This window comes from Trichoplusia ni, chromosome 23 (genome assembly GCF_003590095.1).
Source record: "Trichoplusia ni isolate ovarian cell line Hi5 chromosome 23, tn1, whole genome shotgun sequence".
Classification (NCBI taxonomy): domain Eukaryota; kingdom Metazoa; phylum Arthropoda; class Insecta; order Lepidoptera; family Noctuidae; genus Trichoplusia; species Trichoplusia ni.
In genome coordinates this window covers 2,198,982-2,214,537 of record NC_039500.1, presented here as the reverse complement: position 1 = coordinate 2,214,537, position 15,556 = coordinate 2,198,982, and the positions used below count along the sequence as shown (strand labels likewise).

The following is a 15,556-nucleotide window of genomic DNA, read 5'->3' as shown; positions in this document are numbered from 1 at the left end:
AGCAGATGAAAATCTTTTGTTATTTTTATTTTGTGTTGATTCCTTAATCAGTATTAAAAATCATAACACCTTAATAAGTTAAATATTTTTGAATAACTTCCACGCCACAAAATTTTGAAGCGAACTCCGTTCATCAGTATTGAATTTCAGTACATACACAACTAAAACAACATTTATAAAAAACATCTTTATTAAAATTTCACTATAATTTCGTTATTACTCTATGAGGGTACAAGTTGAGTGAGGATTTTGACGACTGTTTTCTTATCGAGCTTGCATTTGGGGTAGAGGGCGTGGCAGTCGGAATCCATAGAGCGCCCTGCGGACACCGCCTCGAATACAGCTGTTCCTTCCAGCATACGGCTCACCAGAGAATTGCTGAAATAATGAAGATTGTAAGAAAGCTAGAATATCTTCCAGGTAACTATGTATAATCTAACAAGCAGATTTATTTTATAGCTTATCTTTTTTGCACTTAGACTGAGCGCAGGGTGCGATTGCTTCACCGGAATATCGATATAATTCATTAAACTTATCAGAGCCCCAATTCTGCTATTTACAATGGCCGATGAATGAATGGCAATTGGCAAGTGAAGAAGAATTATGTTTATAGAAACTTAAAGTCTACATAGCTGACAAGTCCTTATCATCCTTTTCTTGAAATGTACTTATTTTAAGACTAATATTTTTTTCGTCTCCTATTGTAAGCAAGGATCCAAAAAATGTAGAATCTTACTTCGACAGCGATGAGAGTAGAGCATCAAAATCTGTTCCATTTCCACTGATCATGTTCTCGTTAGCCAGCTGCACGTAGGAACAGCTGAGCCGCTGCATGCAGGCTGTGGAGTCCACGTTGTATCGAGTGAGGATCTCGTCGATCTTGCCAAACATGTCGGATACCTGGCTGAAGTCTGAGTCCAAGCCTGTAGAGGAAAAAGTAACATATGAATGATTTTTCAATTTTCCGGTTCTTCTGAACAAGAATAATATTTTGGAACCGTCTAATGTCAATACTATAACGCTTTAATAGTGCCTTTTGATCTTGAGAGTTGGGAAGGGAATTTTTTCTCTTGCAAGTTTTTTTTAACTTATAATCTTCGTACTTTCAAGAACCAAAACAAACAGAGCTAAAATACATATTTAAAAACATTAGAAGTTCTAAATAACCATTTAAATAGATTACTCAACACAAATAAATAATACTAGCTCTGTTCGCTTGCTGTCACCCGCAGTCTTCACCTCAACGCACACATGATAAGTTTACTCCGTAACTATCCTCAAATTAGGACAATACTCACTCCTGCCATATCCCCCACCATAGCTATACGACAAGGCGTGTATGATCTTGGGCAAGATGATGACGGCTCCGAATCCCAGTATAGATCCTATCAGAACTCCGCCCAGGTCTATCTTCACGGGTCCATACAAGCCTGGTGCTGTACCGCCGTATCCACCGCTCTGGGAATAGGAAATTATTGGTAAGGTTCAATTCAGGTTATTCAAAATTCTCGTACATATTTTAGGTATCATTAATTTGCAGCAAGATTCTGTCACATATTATTTCCTTGAAATCGCCAAAAGAAAAACGCTAGGAAAAGATTGGTGGAAACTGACTTTAGTTAACATTAGATTAATAAGCAAAGTATCCTCCAGAGAAATAACAGAAATAACCGAAGCTTGGCCTCAGACAACAAGGAATATTATTTAATGATGCACCGGTTTTCAAGTCCTACTCGCGACCCCGCCGCGTTAGCTTATGATTAAGGACTCCGGTTGGGTCCGAAACTAGTCAAGCAATCTTGATAAATACGCGTGAGTATACCGTTGTATCATTTAATAATGAATCATCCTCACGAAAGTTACTATCAAAAACAAGAAATATGGGAATATCATCATCCAAAAAACCTAACTCTACTGAGATGTAGAGACTCACCCCAGTACTGCCATAAGTGGATATCCCGAACCTCTGCGTCCTATCTGCTTGGCTGTCCCTCTCGTCCCTGCTCTTGTCCACTCTAGCTGATGGTTCGGCAAGCTGGTCCTCAGTCCGCTGGAAACTCGGCATAAAGCCTCTGAAATCAAAACTATAATCGATAACAATATTGCCATCTTATTATATCATAACTTGGAATATACAGTACTGCTATTCAAATGATGTTAATTTTTCTGCCTCCAAAGAACTCCGACGCAATTCAATTACTTTTATTTAATTAATGATGTAATGTTCTTCAGGTAAAATTATTATATTATTATTATAATTGAGTTATTCTATCATATTTTTGATACTTATGGAATACATTAAATTCTCAAAATCAAATTATCAGGAATCCCTAATCATCTTACCCATCGTTCCTGTACTCCCCTGCGACCAGCACCAGACAAGCCACGAGGACCACGCTTGAAACTACCTGAAGACCCATCTCGCCAGCTTCTTGGGTATAACTGGCGTCTTCCAATTCCGCATACGTCTATATACAGGGCGTTCCGTAGCATGCCCCAGCACAATGATATGGGGAAACACCATTGTCACATGTGGAATTGTGTAATACTTTTACTGCAATACGTCACGCTTTTGGACTGATCTTATCGTTGTAGGAAGCTAACTGGCTAATTCCCTACTGACTTACATATTGTAATGTTTCCTACATTCCTCACTTTCTTAGGAAATTACCTGAAGATTTTGCTCCATTTGGAAGTTGATAAGCTTCCTTTAATTTATTGTCTTGGGTTTGGATGTAAGCGGAGTCGCTTCAGTGTTGTTTACCTAGGCTTCGGAATGTCCAGTTTATTTTTGTGAATGATATGTATTTAACTAAATGTAAGAAGGCGCTCTTCATGGTGACTGGTGAGTGTAACTGCCTTATTAGTTGTGGGTTCGATTCCCACCCCGTGTCTTCCTTTGCCCTTTATGTACCGGGGTCGCGGTAACCCTTTCAGACAACCCCGCTGCCCCGGCAGGCGTCAGCTCTAATGGGCACCACAGAGCTTGTTAATATCTCTTTAAGGCTAGGCACGCGTGGAGCACGAAAGCGCCGTCCGGCATGGGGCTGGGTTCGTTTCCCTGCCGGCGCGATTCCAGCGATTTGTTATTTTTTTTACTTTATTCCTGCAATTTGAAGAGAAATGCCAACTGCCATCCTACAATAGCTTACAGATTCTGCCATGAATATGAACCGCCTTGCGATAAACCTTTTGTGAGCGCCATATTTTCAGATGATTTAACTTAACACAAACCTTTGATCACATGAAAACAAACAGTTGTTTTGTACAACTTTCCTACCTCAAATTCTTGTATTTATTAAATAGTTTACAAGCAGTTCAAAACACTATGCGTGTTTCTACGTAGTATAAAGACAATAATTGTGATAACGACTGTTACACATACAATAACATTATCGATGAACATATTTAAAACATATGTTGACACTTCTACTATGGTACTATAAAGTGTTCCGTGACAATAGTAAGGACGCAAAAGAAATCATAAGCACAATATGATTGATTCAGAGCGTGAAACGCGAGCATTGTCTCTAATACGAGCATTCAAGATCAACGGTGGCTCTGAATGTTGTTGTGTTGCAAAATAACGTCGTCATAATGTAGTAGAGTTGAAACAATGGTTTGATTTAACAATGTTAACGAAATGGTCGGTTTCGAGTTTTAGGCGACGGATTTTGAGGACGATTAAAAGTTAGGTATCTTGTACAGAGTTTAAACCTGAAATAATTATAATTGATGAAAAGATAGGATGATGACGTCATCCTATCTTTTTCCCAACTATCTTTGGGTCGGCTTTGGGTATAACCGGACTAAGTACCAGCGTGTTACAAGGAGTTACTACCTGACCTCCTCAACCTGGGCAACAGGATAGCTTAGTAAAACTAATTAGGTGTACAGTGTGTTAGGTGTAAAATGGTATTTTCTCATTACTGATGGGGCTAAATAAGTATCTCTTATTCTATATTTTTATAAATTACGAAGCAAGCTTTTAAGATTAGTCAGTTTATACAAATCAGATCCGCTACAACTGCAGAGTTGAGAATATCCTCCTATTTTATATCGGTTAAACTTCTTATATTAATGACCGAGACCCGTATTCAACTTATGGTAGAAGATGATTGCCAGTGTAGTAATGTGTCCCACATTATGAGATTACCGGATATATAAAACAAAAACTTTGTAAATTCGAACGTCTTTCAACCAGTCTTAATGAGCTTCATCTCTCATAGGTAGTGCAAGAAAAGGTAGGGTCGGCTTTCAGTCTCCAGTCAACCGGATGCAGCTAAGTACCAATGTGTTACAAGGAATAACTACCTATCTGACCTCTTCAACCCAGTTACCTGGGCAACATGATAGCCTTAGTACGAGAGTCCACGACCAAAACCATGTCGCATAGTTTAACGAAATTTAAGATTTCTTAAATTATATGTATAACGAAAAACGTTGGCCGTGGGCTCTCGCACTATTCGTCAAACTGGTTATAAGATATTCTAGCTTTTGACTACCCGTTACGACTGTCACAGATGTGTTTAAATGACAGACGATAAATGGACGGAACCTAATAATTTAACGCACCTTCCCAAAAAGAAACGGATGAACCCGTTATGACATAGATTGTCATCCGTCCTGTTTCCGACCGTATCATGTGTAGCTTAACCTGTGATCTATCAACTTGTGCAGTTGTAGTTTAGCTACGAGCTCCTCGCTGACAAATTAAATATCTATTAAATTATAAAAAGGTCTTAAATATTCATAAAAGCCCAAGGTTTTAACGGTGATAAAATATGAAAAAGTTGCAAAAAGAAGAGTTTGTCTGCATTGTTATCATCGACTGTTAGGCCGTACGTAGTCCGCCGGGACAGCTAATAATTATGTCAAAAATAATATCAGCCTATATACGTTCTTTCCGTAAAGGGAAAGTTTCAGCATTGATCTCCACGCTGACAAACTGCAGGCCTGGTGTTTACAAATTTCAATTTTCTAATAATGCCGCCGATAAAACCGCAATGCCACCAAGATACCATGTTAATAATCAGAAAGTATATAATCAGCCAAACAGGTAAGTAAGTAGGTAGGACTATGAAATGAAATGAAATCATTTATTCTGCAAATAGGATATTTCATCACTTTTACATGTCTTTTGTGAGAACGCTGGAGCCGACATTTCCTATCTGACTACTGAGAAGAATTTCTATGAGAAGAAATGTCGAAACAAACTCAGGGGATGAATTACTAGTTCCTATTAAGGGACTGCACTGATAGCCGAGTGGTTGAGGTCATCACGCCAAACCCATTCTGCGCGACGTGTCGCGGGTTCGATCCCCGCGCAGGACAAGCGTTTGTGTTTACAAATACTTATGAGTCTGGGTGTCTTTGTGCATGTTAATTGTACGTTTGTGAACCCCCTAGTGGGAGTCCTTTTAAAAAATAAAGTATTAATCACACCAGCTTATTTACCACTTCAAGATTCTTTCCTTCACAGAAATAGTCACACTCCCCCCCCCCCCTTGGTAACATTTTTCACAAATCACAGGTACATAGTGTACATCGAAAGTAAAAGTTCATTGTAACTGTACAAACATGATCATTAGTGAGGTACTTTTACTGGATCCCCTAATGTCGGTGCAGAGCTTATCTGGAAGAAGACATCGCGAGAATCATAAGCGTGAAAACGGTACAAATTGTTTGAATATAGATATAACAATGTCTAGAACAGGCAAATACTCAGTGGATCGGACAGACAGAGTGGAGTTTTGTAATAAAGAAAGTAGGAATTGAGTCTAGGCTAAGTTAACGATTCACAAAACTTTTCTAGACTGGTCTACCGTTACGATGATTGAGACAGCTTCAATAACTCAGGTATGGTAGGTTGATCTTGGTGTTGAAGCAATATTTTTATAATACTAAATTCGAGTTTAAATGACTTTTCATTTTAATTATCATCAGCTGTTGACCATTTCTATCGAGAGGTCCGAAATATTGTTTTGTATTAGAGTATTGCTTTTTTGAGAAATTTGTTTAAATATTTGTTAGAACTTACAGTGTAACCGTGCCCAGTCTAAACATGTTTTAGAGTACTACATACTACAACATACAAATAGCGTAGAAGGGAAGTTTTTAAGACGCTTTTTCGTAAGAGATTCGTAGCTTCTCAAATTTGCGGTCCATTAATTTCTTATTTGCCACCTCTAAACGTTCCTTACTCTATCTACAATAATTTCACGAGTCTCTAAGTTGTAACATTCATTTCATTGTCTCCGCCAACATGCGGAAACTCGCTGTGGTCATGCACATTGATTTCCTGCACCATTTTAAATGAATTCAACATAAAATGGTCCCAAACGCTCTTGGAGTTCAGCGCGAGACTCACAGTTTATTGGCTTAATTAAAAATGTGATTTTCTTCAAAATGTCTACAGTGTTCTTTGTTTTGTGTTTTCTGGTGATTTCGGTGAATAGTGATGAGAGGAGGAGGGATGGAGGCAGACAAGGGAGGTTTATCTCCTTCAATGTGATTGAGGAAGATATTAGAGTGAGTTTCCATAATTTAAAATATTTTTCTAGTTCTTAATTTTTCTGAAAACGATGGGCCCTTGGTTTATCTGAAAAGTTTCCTGTGTACAAAACAGGAAGGTGAATGAAACACCGAAGAAGAATAATGCCATATTGATACTTCCACATAATAATGCAGCTTACAAAAATCTTCACCTATTACAGTAGGGCCTTGAAAAGAAAAATTAACTATCCTAAGACTGAACTCCTTGGTTTCAGGTAGATTTGGCATTCAATATTCCATTCCTGACAATACCGGTGAAGAAGACCGTGAACTCTGCATTTGGACTTCTGGTAAGTCTCCTGTGATTCTAAATCTATTTACAAGAAAGAAATTACTTCGCATCCAGGCTATAGTGTAAATTACAAAACGAACGCGAAAATACTAAAACGTTATTGAAAATTTTCTTCGCCCAATATTCTTGAGATCCTTGCGATCCTCCCTTGATGTTAACTGAATATTTTGATCATGTCATAAAAAAGGGGCGGATAAATGCCCAATCACTTTCTTCTGCTTATTCTATCTTTCACCTGATGACACGCAATCAAATAAGACAGTAGAAACTGAATTAAAAAAATGCCTTACTAGTGTTACTAATTCAACAGTATGCGCCACGATAGACTCCCTAAAAAATACTTATTTAATCTAAATTGCTTACTGTTTGCAATTTGTTACAACTTACAATAGCGTTCATCTCAATTTGTCTCGTAATTTTATTGCAAATCATTTGTCCATTATTTGACAGTTTCGAATAATTCACTTGTACCATTTTAACCTACCTTGCAACTGTTACTTAATTAGCAGTATCTAGTTACGTAACACTTTCAGAGGGAGTGGTCATGTCATTCATTGTTTCTTTCTTTACATAACGACCAGGATTTCCCAACAATCAACATCAACCCAGCCTCTTTGGCACTTGGAGGGGCGGTGGTCCTCGGCACCAGCGTCGTCATACCATTCCTGTTGAAGAGCTTCGTCCAGGATACAAACTATAGATACGCAAGAAGTGAGTTTTTGAAGAATTATTACGAGATTTAAACTCTAAACTCAGGAGATAAAGTTAGTTTTAGATCGGTATTTTTAATTAGTGATGAGCTTTTTCGTTATTTTTTTATGAAATTATTTGGATACAAATTATTTTGAAGATTGAAGAACATTGCCGTGATGCGTCTGGTGTAAGATAAGAGGTACAAACTTCAATTAAAGTTACCCAAGTGCGTTCAAACAGTTACGTGTACACGTACCTAACGTTAATTTTTAAAGTAGTAGTCTATCAGACGTTTACCAACAAACCAGTGGACAAAAATTACCATTGAATGGTTCCTAACAAACGACAGCCATTAGTGAAAGAGAGGCCAAGATAGTGGGAAAAGTATTAATTCTTCCCTTTTTGTTCATTCACGGCTTATCTTAGGGATAAGTTTAAGAAGAAAGTAAAGGCTTTTGCATGCGTACATTTTAGGCTAATGGCTATAATGAGATAGTCAGTTCCAAAAGCGAGCAATTTTTTTTGCTTCGATGAAGATTAAAAACATTGTCAGCTGTATGTAAGTAATTTCATCCAAACTAAACTATAATAATAACAATAAATCAGCAAGCACAAGGACCACAGCAACTCTTCTTGGATACTCTTTTTCTGGGTCTTATTGAGGCGCAGGACCTTCTACATTTGGGCTTAGGCGGGGGCTCCACGATGCCCGCGTCCGCCGGTATGTACTGAGTCTCCACATGGATATAGGTCTTCCTTTTCCTCGGAGCTAAATCAAAGCAGCCAAACGGAGGCGTATACTCAATGTCCCAAGTTGCATTACTCGATAAGGAGCTCAAAGACTCCTCCTGACAAATGCAATCAGGATCTTTGAATGCTGGACAGCTATCGATGACTTTATCGATGGCGGACAAGTCGTTACAGTACACATCCATGTAAGCACACTTGCAAATGTCCTCCACAGCCTCGGCCAATGCTTTCCGAATCTCGCCGTCTCGCTGCTTTTTTAATTTAACCATTTTCCGCGCCTCAACCTTCGCTTGCTCTTCTGGACTTCGCTTCTTTATAATTTTGAAGATCATTGGATCACAGTCCACGTATGGATCTTCGTTTGGCAAAATCTCCGTCAAATCTTTCAATGGATTGACCTAAAAATAAAAATGAATATTTTGAGTCATAGTTTCAATCATAGTACCTACAGTTGAAAATTAACAGATTTTTTTTTCTAATAGCAAAAAAGTGAAAGGAATTGACGACATCTTTTTCGAAGCATCTTCGAGCATTTTTGTTTTCTTTTTCTGTGGGTCTATAGTCCTCTCACGTGGCTTAGCACACCCTTGACAATTTCTCAAGTATAGTAGTATTTTTTACGATATTTTATGTCACCGTTTTAAACAAGTTCTGATAACTTTGTAATACGCACATTAAAAAAAGCACTACCACTTGGCTATCACTCATATTTGTGGTATATAACTGCGACCGCAAAATATGCATTAATATATATAATATAATGTATAAATAATATTAAATACCTGTATTGTAAAAACGTCTCCTTTTCTCTGAACCTTAAGAGCTGGTTTAGGTTCCAAAGGTTCGTCTGGTTCAGAGTCTCCGCCACCCACATCCGCGCCTGGTCTGTGCCCTTTTTTCTTCTTCTTTTTATTTTTATCTTTGTCTGGTCCTCCTCTGGCAAACTTGAACGTCATCGTTTTCGCTACACTCTTGCCAATGACGCCGGGAGACCAACCTCGACGGGGCTGCGTAAAGAAATGATTCGTTCAAATTTAAACAAATTCAATGGACTTCTCTAAGACTTATAACTGATGTCCTTAATAATAGGATCTTACGAATATTATCGATCTGCGCGATACGCCAAACCACCTAAGCATGACGTGTCGCGAGTTCGACCCCCACGTTAGACAATCATTTGTGTGATTCACGAATGCTTGTTCTAAGAAATAATGATTAAGAAGATACTAATACTTAATAACCTTCATTCCTGGCACGTCCTGTGCGTTCCACAGCCAGCCCATGCTAGACGGCACGGGCAGGCCTGGCTTGTAGTAGAGACAGTTTTTATGACCAATCTGGACACCTGAAAATACAAAAACAAAAAATATAATTATGTATCGATTATCAAATAGGACTTAACGAAATGGTTCAAGTTAATATTTACTTTAATTCCTTACAATGTAGAACCAAAACTGAAGCATAAAACTAAAAGAAAAGTAAATGTTCACATCTTTTTCAATAAACTAAACGCCCATGTTAAATATATATAGATACATATTAAGTAAAATTCTGGTGCATTTTACCTTAGCCGATTTTGTCCACATTCAGTACGAGAACAGCTTGAACTGTAAGGACAAATATGCTGGGCCATGCTAACTGTCTTCCTTGCAAGCTAAAGGACAAACTAGATTTAGACAATATTTACCTGGATAAAAGTCTCCGAAATTGTAGCTGTATTTGGAAGAGTTCTTTTTTTTCCTTTTCTTGTCATTGTCCTCCTCCTCCCCCATTTTGCTTCGAGAAATTTTGTCTCACTTTTGTTTCACTTAAAAAGTAAGTCATAATTTAATTGCATTAATATACGAGACAATTTCTTAAATGCTTGTGCATTGCTTATTGCACATTTACATGTATCAAAATTTTTTTTTAAAGAATAAAAGCATGCAACCGACTTCCAATAAAAAAACTACTCATCATCAACAAAACCGGTTTATCCCATAGCAATCTAAATATTAATATTATTTCGATTTCTATGGCTCATTCACTCCGAAGTCTGAGGTTATAAACATAAAATAGTTTTTGAAGTCGATTGTAAATAAAAGTGTAGAACTACTCTTCATACTGGACATACGTACTAATGGATAATATTTAAAAATATGTATGTATAGGTACGATACATAAGCAACTTAGCTAGTGATATGACATGTGATTTCTAGAATTCATTCTATGACAGCCAAACCTTAACTCGGTAAATGTGACGAAATAATTCAGAATATTGTACTATCAAAATTGGAAAGTAAGACGGGGTTTTCCCTAAAATACTAAAGATAATTTAAATATGTAGTGTCCTGCAACAGCATAAAAGCACAGCACTAACCTTTGAAAATATGGAGTTGAGACTTGGCTGTGTGTTTTGAACGACATAGGTGATCGATAAAATTAATAGTATTTCTCGAAATTCCAATCAAGAGGTGTACCTATAGTTATTTTGTGGTTTATTTGAAGCTTTTGGTATAAGTTACATACAATTAGCACCTGTTTGAAATTTACCAAAAATCTCGGAGTAATCGGTGTATAATCGGTTAAGATATGTTGAACTTACGGACAAAAATAAAACACTTGTTTCAATTGTGTAAAAGGTCTAATCAGGTTACAAAATAAAACATCAATGAGATCACTGCTTGTCACTGCTGCATTGATTGCCAAATTTTTCTCGAATCGACATTTTGTGAGCACCACAACATGACTTTCCCAACAGGGACAACAGATGTTGTTCCTTATCGCAACACCGCCTCTCAGTATCCACGTTAAACTTGTTGACGCAACGGAAATCATTGTCTTTGCCATATTTCATGTATTCTTTGATCGCTTTCTTTATTCTGTGGTATTCTTTAGAGCAGCACACTTTGCCGGCGTCGCTGTAGCTGGGTGGCTGCTGCGGGAGTTGCGCGTTCTTGTACATCCGCGAGAAGCCGTCGGGCACGGTGCACGGCCGCCCCATGATGGGGCACGGCCCCAGCTGTATCGGCGGCAAGCCGTACGGCAGTGGAGTGCTCTCGTCTTCTTCGTCCTCCAGTTTCTTTTGCTCTTCTTCCTCATGCATCATTGTAACGGGACAGTTGACTTTATGCTTGTAAGAGGGACAGTACGGACGATGCGTTTTCCTAGCTACTATATTTGCTGTTTCTGTCATACAGTCACAATCAAACGTTCGGCAAGGTGGTGACGGTTTTATTGGAGAGCATCTGCAATCTTTTTCTTCGGGGATTTCGGTGCAATTGTAAACTTGTATTTTATGCTTGGATTGCTTCCGTTCACTGTGGTGCTCCGATGAGTGAAAAGGTGATACGTTGTAAGTCGAAACATTATGCATTGTTGAGTTAATTCTTGCGGCGTTGTTTTCCATGTGGCATACCATCGGGTTACTGGTTCCCGCGCTGAACATTGTAATCTTACTCTCCGGAGGTTTTGATACTATATCGTTTATTTCTACCCTGCGGCAACAACACCCCACATTTTGTAATCGACCTGTATTTTGGCTTGTAGAAGCTTTATTACTTATAGGGCTATTATAGCTTGTACTGAAACAATCTTCGACAATGTAATCACGACCATACATGGCTTGTCTAAAATGCGACACTTTTGTGTTGCTAAATACATAGTTAACTTGCGTATCACTGGTTTTGGGTGTAGCTCCGGTGTTGTAATGCTTCGCTTTTCTATCTTCACAGGTGTCACCGGCCTTAGTCATGCCTCCACAGCCCGCGCACTTCACTTTAGGCGGTTTTTCATCAGGGCATTCATCTCTGTGCCAGCGCTCATCCTTGCAGACACATGAACCGCACACTTTCCTACTGGTTTCAGCCGGCGAGAGGTCCGAGATGCCGGCTGCCGCTGCTTTACCTTTGTAACTATCTAGATGTCTGATGTATGTCCTCACTTTATGAGCAAGTAAACAATTTGCATTACCACATGGCCCTGTGATATCTCCAATTCTGATCTTTTGATTTGGATATTTCTTCCTCGGTTTATCAGACTTGTCACTATGATGCTCGCAAGCCAGCGGTCCTGAACTGTGTCCAAGTCCGCAGCTTTGCAGCTCTGTGCATATCTCAATCTTTCTCTGTGCATTATCTAATATATCTGGATCTTCCAAAGTTGTCGTCTCATAAAGACTGCCCACCATACAAAAGTTGGGATCGTCGCCTTCAACTCTCTTGCATTGAAACATACTCGGTGCTTTATTTGTTCTAAAAACAAATGATTCTGGGTCCTTCATTAGTTGTTGGAATTCTGTTATGATGCTGTCTCCTAGAGCTGTTAATCGTAAGATGAAATGGATCTCTCCAGCTTGCCTACAACAGCATTCGGCCATTAAAGGCGTTTTGCTTTTAATCGACAACGGTTCGTGAATCTTACAAGCTTCTGCGGACTCTTTCAACATGTAATAGAACTGCGTGTCCCAATGCATGTTGCCCACTCCAACGAATATTTCAACTTCATTCTCATCATCGTTCCAAACTTCTATTTCTAATGGGAACGTGCTCAATATATTCAGTATTGTGTCTGGGTATGAAGGAAACAGATAAGATTTACCAACTCTTATAGTTCTCGTCCATTGTCTTCGTCCATTTTCGTCGCATTCTACTATGTCGTCTGGTTTCTCCTCGTTCACAGCGAGTTGGCCCTCCTTGATAATGAACTGCGTTTTAGGTCCAAATCTTATTTTGATGATGAGGTTCTTATTAGCGCTGCTCTCGTCTTCCTCAGTAGTGAATATAGTCACTTTGTCTACGAATATCTCGATCAGGTACATTTGCTCCATGACCTGCCGAGTTCAACAGTTTTGTCAGAATACTCACTTCATTTCTTCTCTACAATGTATTTTTCGCCGTCAGATATACTTAATGTGAATTTATTAAGTTAGTACATTTAAAACCGGCACAAAACACAAAGCTCTAAAATTTGTTAATGCATTATGTGTAAGGTATAATGTCCTACCTCTCATATCGAGATGAGTGTTATGTCAATACCGAATATTAAAATTATTAGCAGTTGTAACTTAGCCTAAAAAAATATACAAACAGGAAACTTACGATAGATCTCAATTATGTGCTCCGTGCTATGTAAAGTAATTCATAACTATTGACACTGATAATTTATTTTGTAACCCGAAAGTTTGTGATTTTTTCTTGACCTTTTATACAACTGACATTTTTTGATGGGTGTAGCTTCTTGAAAATAGAAGCGTGGCCAAATAGTTTTTAAAACTATAAACGGCGGCTTTAGTTTTTGACCAGTCCTTCTTAAAGTTCGCAACATGTTACTTGTCAGTTTTTGCGCCACAAATTGGTACATTCTCAGATATTTCTTTGAATGAGTATCTTGTAAAGGCAGAGAAACCGAGAATGGAACAAGTTTGTTTGTTTTCCTTCTGATATATTGATATTTAATAAAGCAGTGGCTAAAACCTCGATATTTGTAATATTTTTTTTATATGGTCTTTATCAGACCCCATTGCTAGGCAAAGACCTTTTCTTGCAAACCTCTCTATCCTTTGCAGTTTACCTAAACGCGAGCCTACCCTTACCCTTATCTTAAGACTACCCTATTTAATGTATTACATCACCGTTACTGTCAGAGTTGCAGCCACTCCCATCTTCCCTTCCTATATCTTTAATTATCATCAGCTCATATTCGTGGTCGAGATTTATCTTCCGCTGCTCCAATAACAGGACTATGTCTAAAAAGTATATATATTTATTTCAGTTCTCGAGAATGCCGAGTTCAGCACTGATGCTGTATTAGACTTCGCGAATCAGATGCTCTCGAACACCCAAGGGTTCAGAGGCTGTCCCTTAAGAGTCGCATGCTGGGCAGCCCAGCTAGACATCACAGACCAAAGGGAGATAATGAACCAAATTGTAAAGTAAGGATAATTATTTAACTTGCCAAAATCGTGTCGTACTTGACAAGTGTCAATTTATGCTTGCAAAACTGTAGTACTTTCGTTCTTTTTTATAAATTAATCTGTATTAATTTTATATAACTGAAGAGTTTGTCCAATTTTTGTGTGTTCACTTTTTTCAACTTTCTGATTTTGCTTGTTCAAAAGCTACTAGCTTTGACCCACGCTGAGGCATGCGGCACGGAGAAATAAGTTCTGGAAAACGACCCGACGAACGTAATATGGTGAATCACACGCACTAAAACTCTCATACTTAGAAACTAGCATTTGTGGGTCTTGTACCACAGGAACAGAAATCGTGCCTCGTCACACATTGGACTTTGGTATGCGGAAATTCTAAAGCATACTTGCACCAACCAAAAACTTACCATCTTTACCTTTTTCAAAGCGCACCATTGTTTTTTACACCTGCGCAACTCTGACGGTCACGACAACCTTTAACCCAAATCCTCTATCTTACAGTAACAAGCTCCTGTCATCATTAGTGAACTCCTCAGCAGTGGAAGACGCCATGGTCTCCGGGAGGCACGGGCGCAGCTGCAGCAGCTTCGGGCCCTGCCCGCTACAGGAGCACCACCTCCCAGTGATCATGAGGAACCTGGCAGCCTTCACTAATAGGAAAGATGTTGACTAGGTTGTAGATTAGCCGTATTTATTTGTAGTGTAGTTTTTGATCTTAGCTTTTGGATGGTATTTAGCCAATATTTAGCTCTTTAATGCTAAAATTTGCTGATAAAGACGTACCGGTAAAATGGGGTGAATAGAGACATTTGAGAGGATTGAGTAGAATCTAATTTTTATTTGACCTTTTTAATAAGGAAAATAAAATTATTCTATGAAGATTCTGCAGCATTTCATAAAATAATTATTTTGTATTTAATCAGTCTTTTTTAACCAAACGCAAGACGCACCCAAAAGAGTACTTTTTTCTATTAACCCCTTGAAGCTCTGTTCACCCTATTTTATTATACCCTATTCGGCACAGTACGTAGATGAAATTATAGGTTGCTTTTATAAAACCAGACACTAATTTACTTTGTTAGCCAAATAGTAAAAAGAGAATTAACATAAATATTTCACTCTGTTTTCTTACATGTTTTTAGTGCCTTCATATTTCTAGACTCCTAGTATTTGTGAAATACCTTTGTGCATTTAGAGGTGCGTGCTTTTGTGATTTAATTTTATAATTTTAAATATATGATTGAAATAATAATATTATGTAATTAACATATTCATTAGCAATTTCGTATTGAAAGAGGTTCTTTATAAATTATACATGATCCCAAGGTTTTTTTAGTCTTATTCCTTCGATAAAA

The 15,556-nt window shown here is 38.2% G+C and overlaps 4 protein-coding genes across 4 annotated transcripts; 1 reads left to right on the top strand and 3 right to left on the bottom strand.

The window, feature by feature from the left end:
• Positions 1 to 13: 13 nt before the first annotated feature.
• On the bottom strand, positions 14 to 2,758 carry LOC113504718. The gene is made up of 5 exons (XM_026887130.1): positions 2,344 to 2,758; positions 1,934 to 2,072; positions 1,299 to 1,458; positions 737 to 923; positions 14 to 378 (listed from the first exon to the last, which is right to left on the bottom strand). Exons 1-5 carry the CDS (start codon positions 2,418 to 2,420, stop codon positions 222 to 224), a joined length of 720 nt encoding a protein of 239 aa, XP_026742931.1. The 5' UTR covers positions 2,421 to 2,758; the 3' UTR covers positions 14 to 221.
• Positions 2,759 to 5,364: 2,606 nt separating this feature from the next.
• Positions 5,365 to 15,490, top strand: LOC113504788. The gene is made up of 5 exons (XM_026887231.1): positions 5,365 to 6,531; positions 6,771 to 6,845; positions 7,429 to 7,558; positions 14,042 to 14,201; positions 14,703 to 15,490. The coding sequence occupies exons 1-5, from the start codon at positions 6,409 to 6,411 to the stop codon at positions 14,872 to 14,874; spliced, it is 660 nt and encodes a 219-aa protein (XP_026743032.1). The 5' UTR covers positions 5,365 to 6,408; the 3' UTR covers positions 14,875 to 15,490.
• Positions 8,090 to 10,668, bottom strand: LOC113504785. The gene is made up of 5 exons (XM_026887226.1): positions 10,650 to 10,668; positions 9,978 to 10,097; positions 9,532 to 9,635; positions 9,073 to 9,297; positions 8,090 to 8,688 (listed from the first exon to the last, which is right to left on the bottom strand). Exons 2-5 carry the CDS (start codon positions 10,060 to 10,062, stop codon positions 8,143 to 8,145), a joined length of 960 nt encoding a protein of 319 aa, XP_026743027.1. The 5' UTR covers positions 10,063 to 10,097; positions 10,650 to 10,668; the 3' UTR covers positions 8,090 to 8,142.
• Positions 10,895 to 13,526, bottom strand: LOC113504783. The gene is made up of 2 exons (XM_026887222.1): positions 13,369 to 13,526; positions 10,895 to 13,100 (listed from the first exon to the last, which is right to left on the bottom strand). The coding sequence occupies exon 2, from the start codon at positions 13,095 to 13,097 to the stop codon at positions 10,947 to 10,949; it is 2,151 nt and encodes a 716-aa protein (XP_026743023.1). The 5' UTR covers positions 13,098 to 13,100; positions 13,369 to 13,526; the 3' UTR covers positions 10,895 to 10,946.
• Positions 15,491 to 15,556: the final 66 nt, after the last annotated feature.

Coding starts and splice junctions, on each gene's coding strand:
- LOC113504785 (XM_026887226.1), bottom strand. CDS start 10,062: ATGGGGGAGGAGGAGGACAATGACAAGAAAAGGAAAAAAAAGAACTCT. Junction 9,636..9,977: donor TTTCGGAGACTTTTATCCAG/GTAAATATTGTC, acceptor TTGTATTTTCAG/GTGTCCAGATTGGTCATAAA. Junction 8,689..9,072: donor GAGACGTTTTTACAATACAG/GTATTTAATATT, acceptor TTTTATTTTTAG/GTCAATCCATTGAAAGATTT.
- LOC113504788 (XM_026887231.1), top strand. CDS start 6,409: ATGTCTACAGTGTTCTTTGTTTTGTGTTTTCTGGTGATTTCGGTGAAT. Junction 7,559..14,041: donor AAACTATAGATACGCAAGAA/GTGAGTTTTTGA, acceptor TATTTATTTCAG/TTCTCGAGAATGCCGAGTTC. Junction 14,202..14,702: donor ATAATGAACCAAATTGTAAA/GTAAGGATAATT, acceptor TCTATCTTACAG/TAACAAGCTCCTGTCATCAT.
- LOC113504783 (XM_026887222.1), bottom strand. CDS start 13,097: ATGGAGCAAATGTACCTGATCGAGATATTCGTAGACAAAGTGACTATA.
- LOC113504718 (XM_026887130.1), bottom strand. CDS start 2,420: ATGGGTCTTCAGGTAGTTTCAAGCGTGGTCCTCGTGGCTTGTCTGGTG. Junction 1,459..1,933: donor CCACTTATGGCAGTACTGGG/GTGAGTCTCTAC, acceptor TCCTATTCCCAG/AGCGGTGGATACGGCGGTAC. Junction 379..736: donor CTACTCTCATCGCTGTCGAA/GTAAGATTCTAC, acceptor TCATTATTTCAG/CAATTCTCTGGTGAGCCGTA.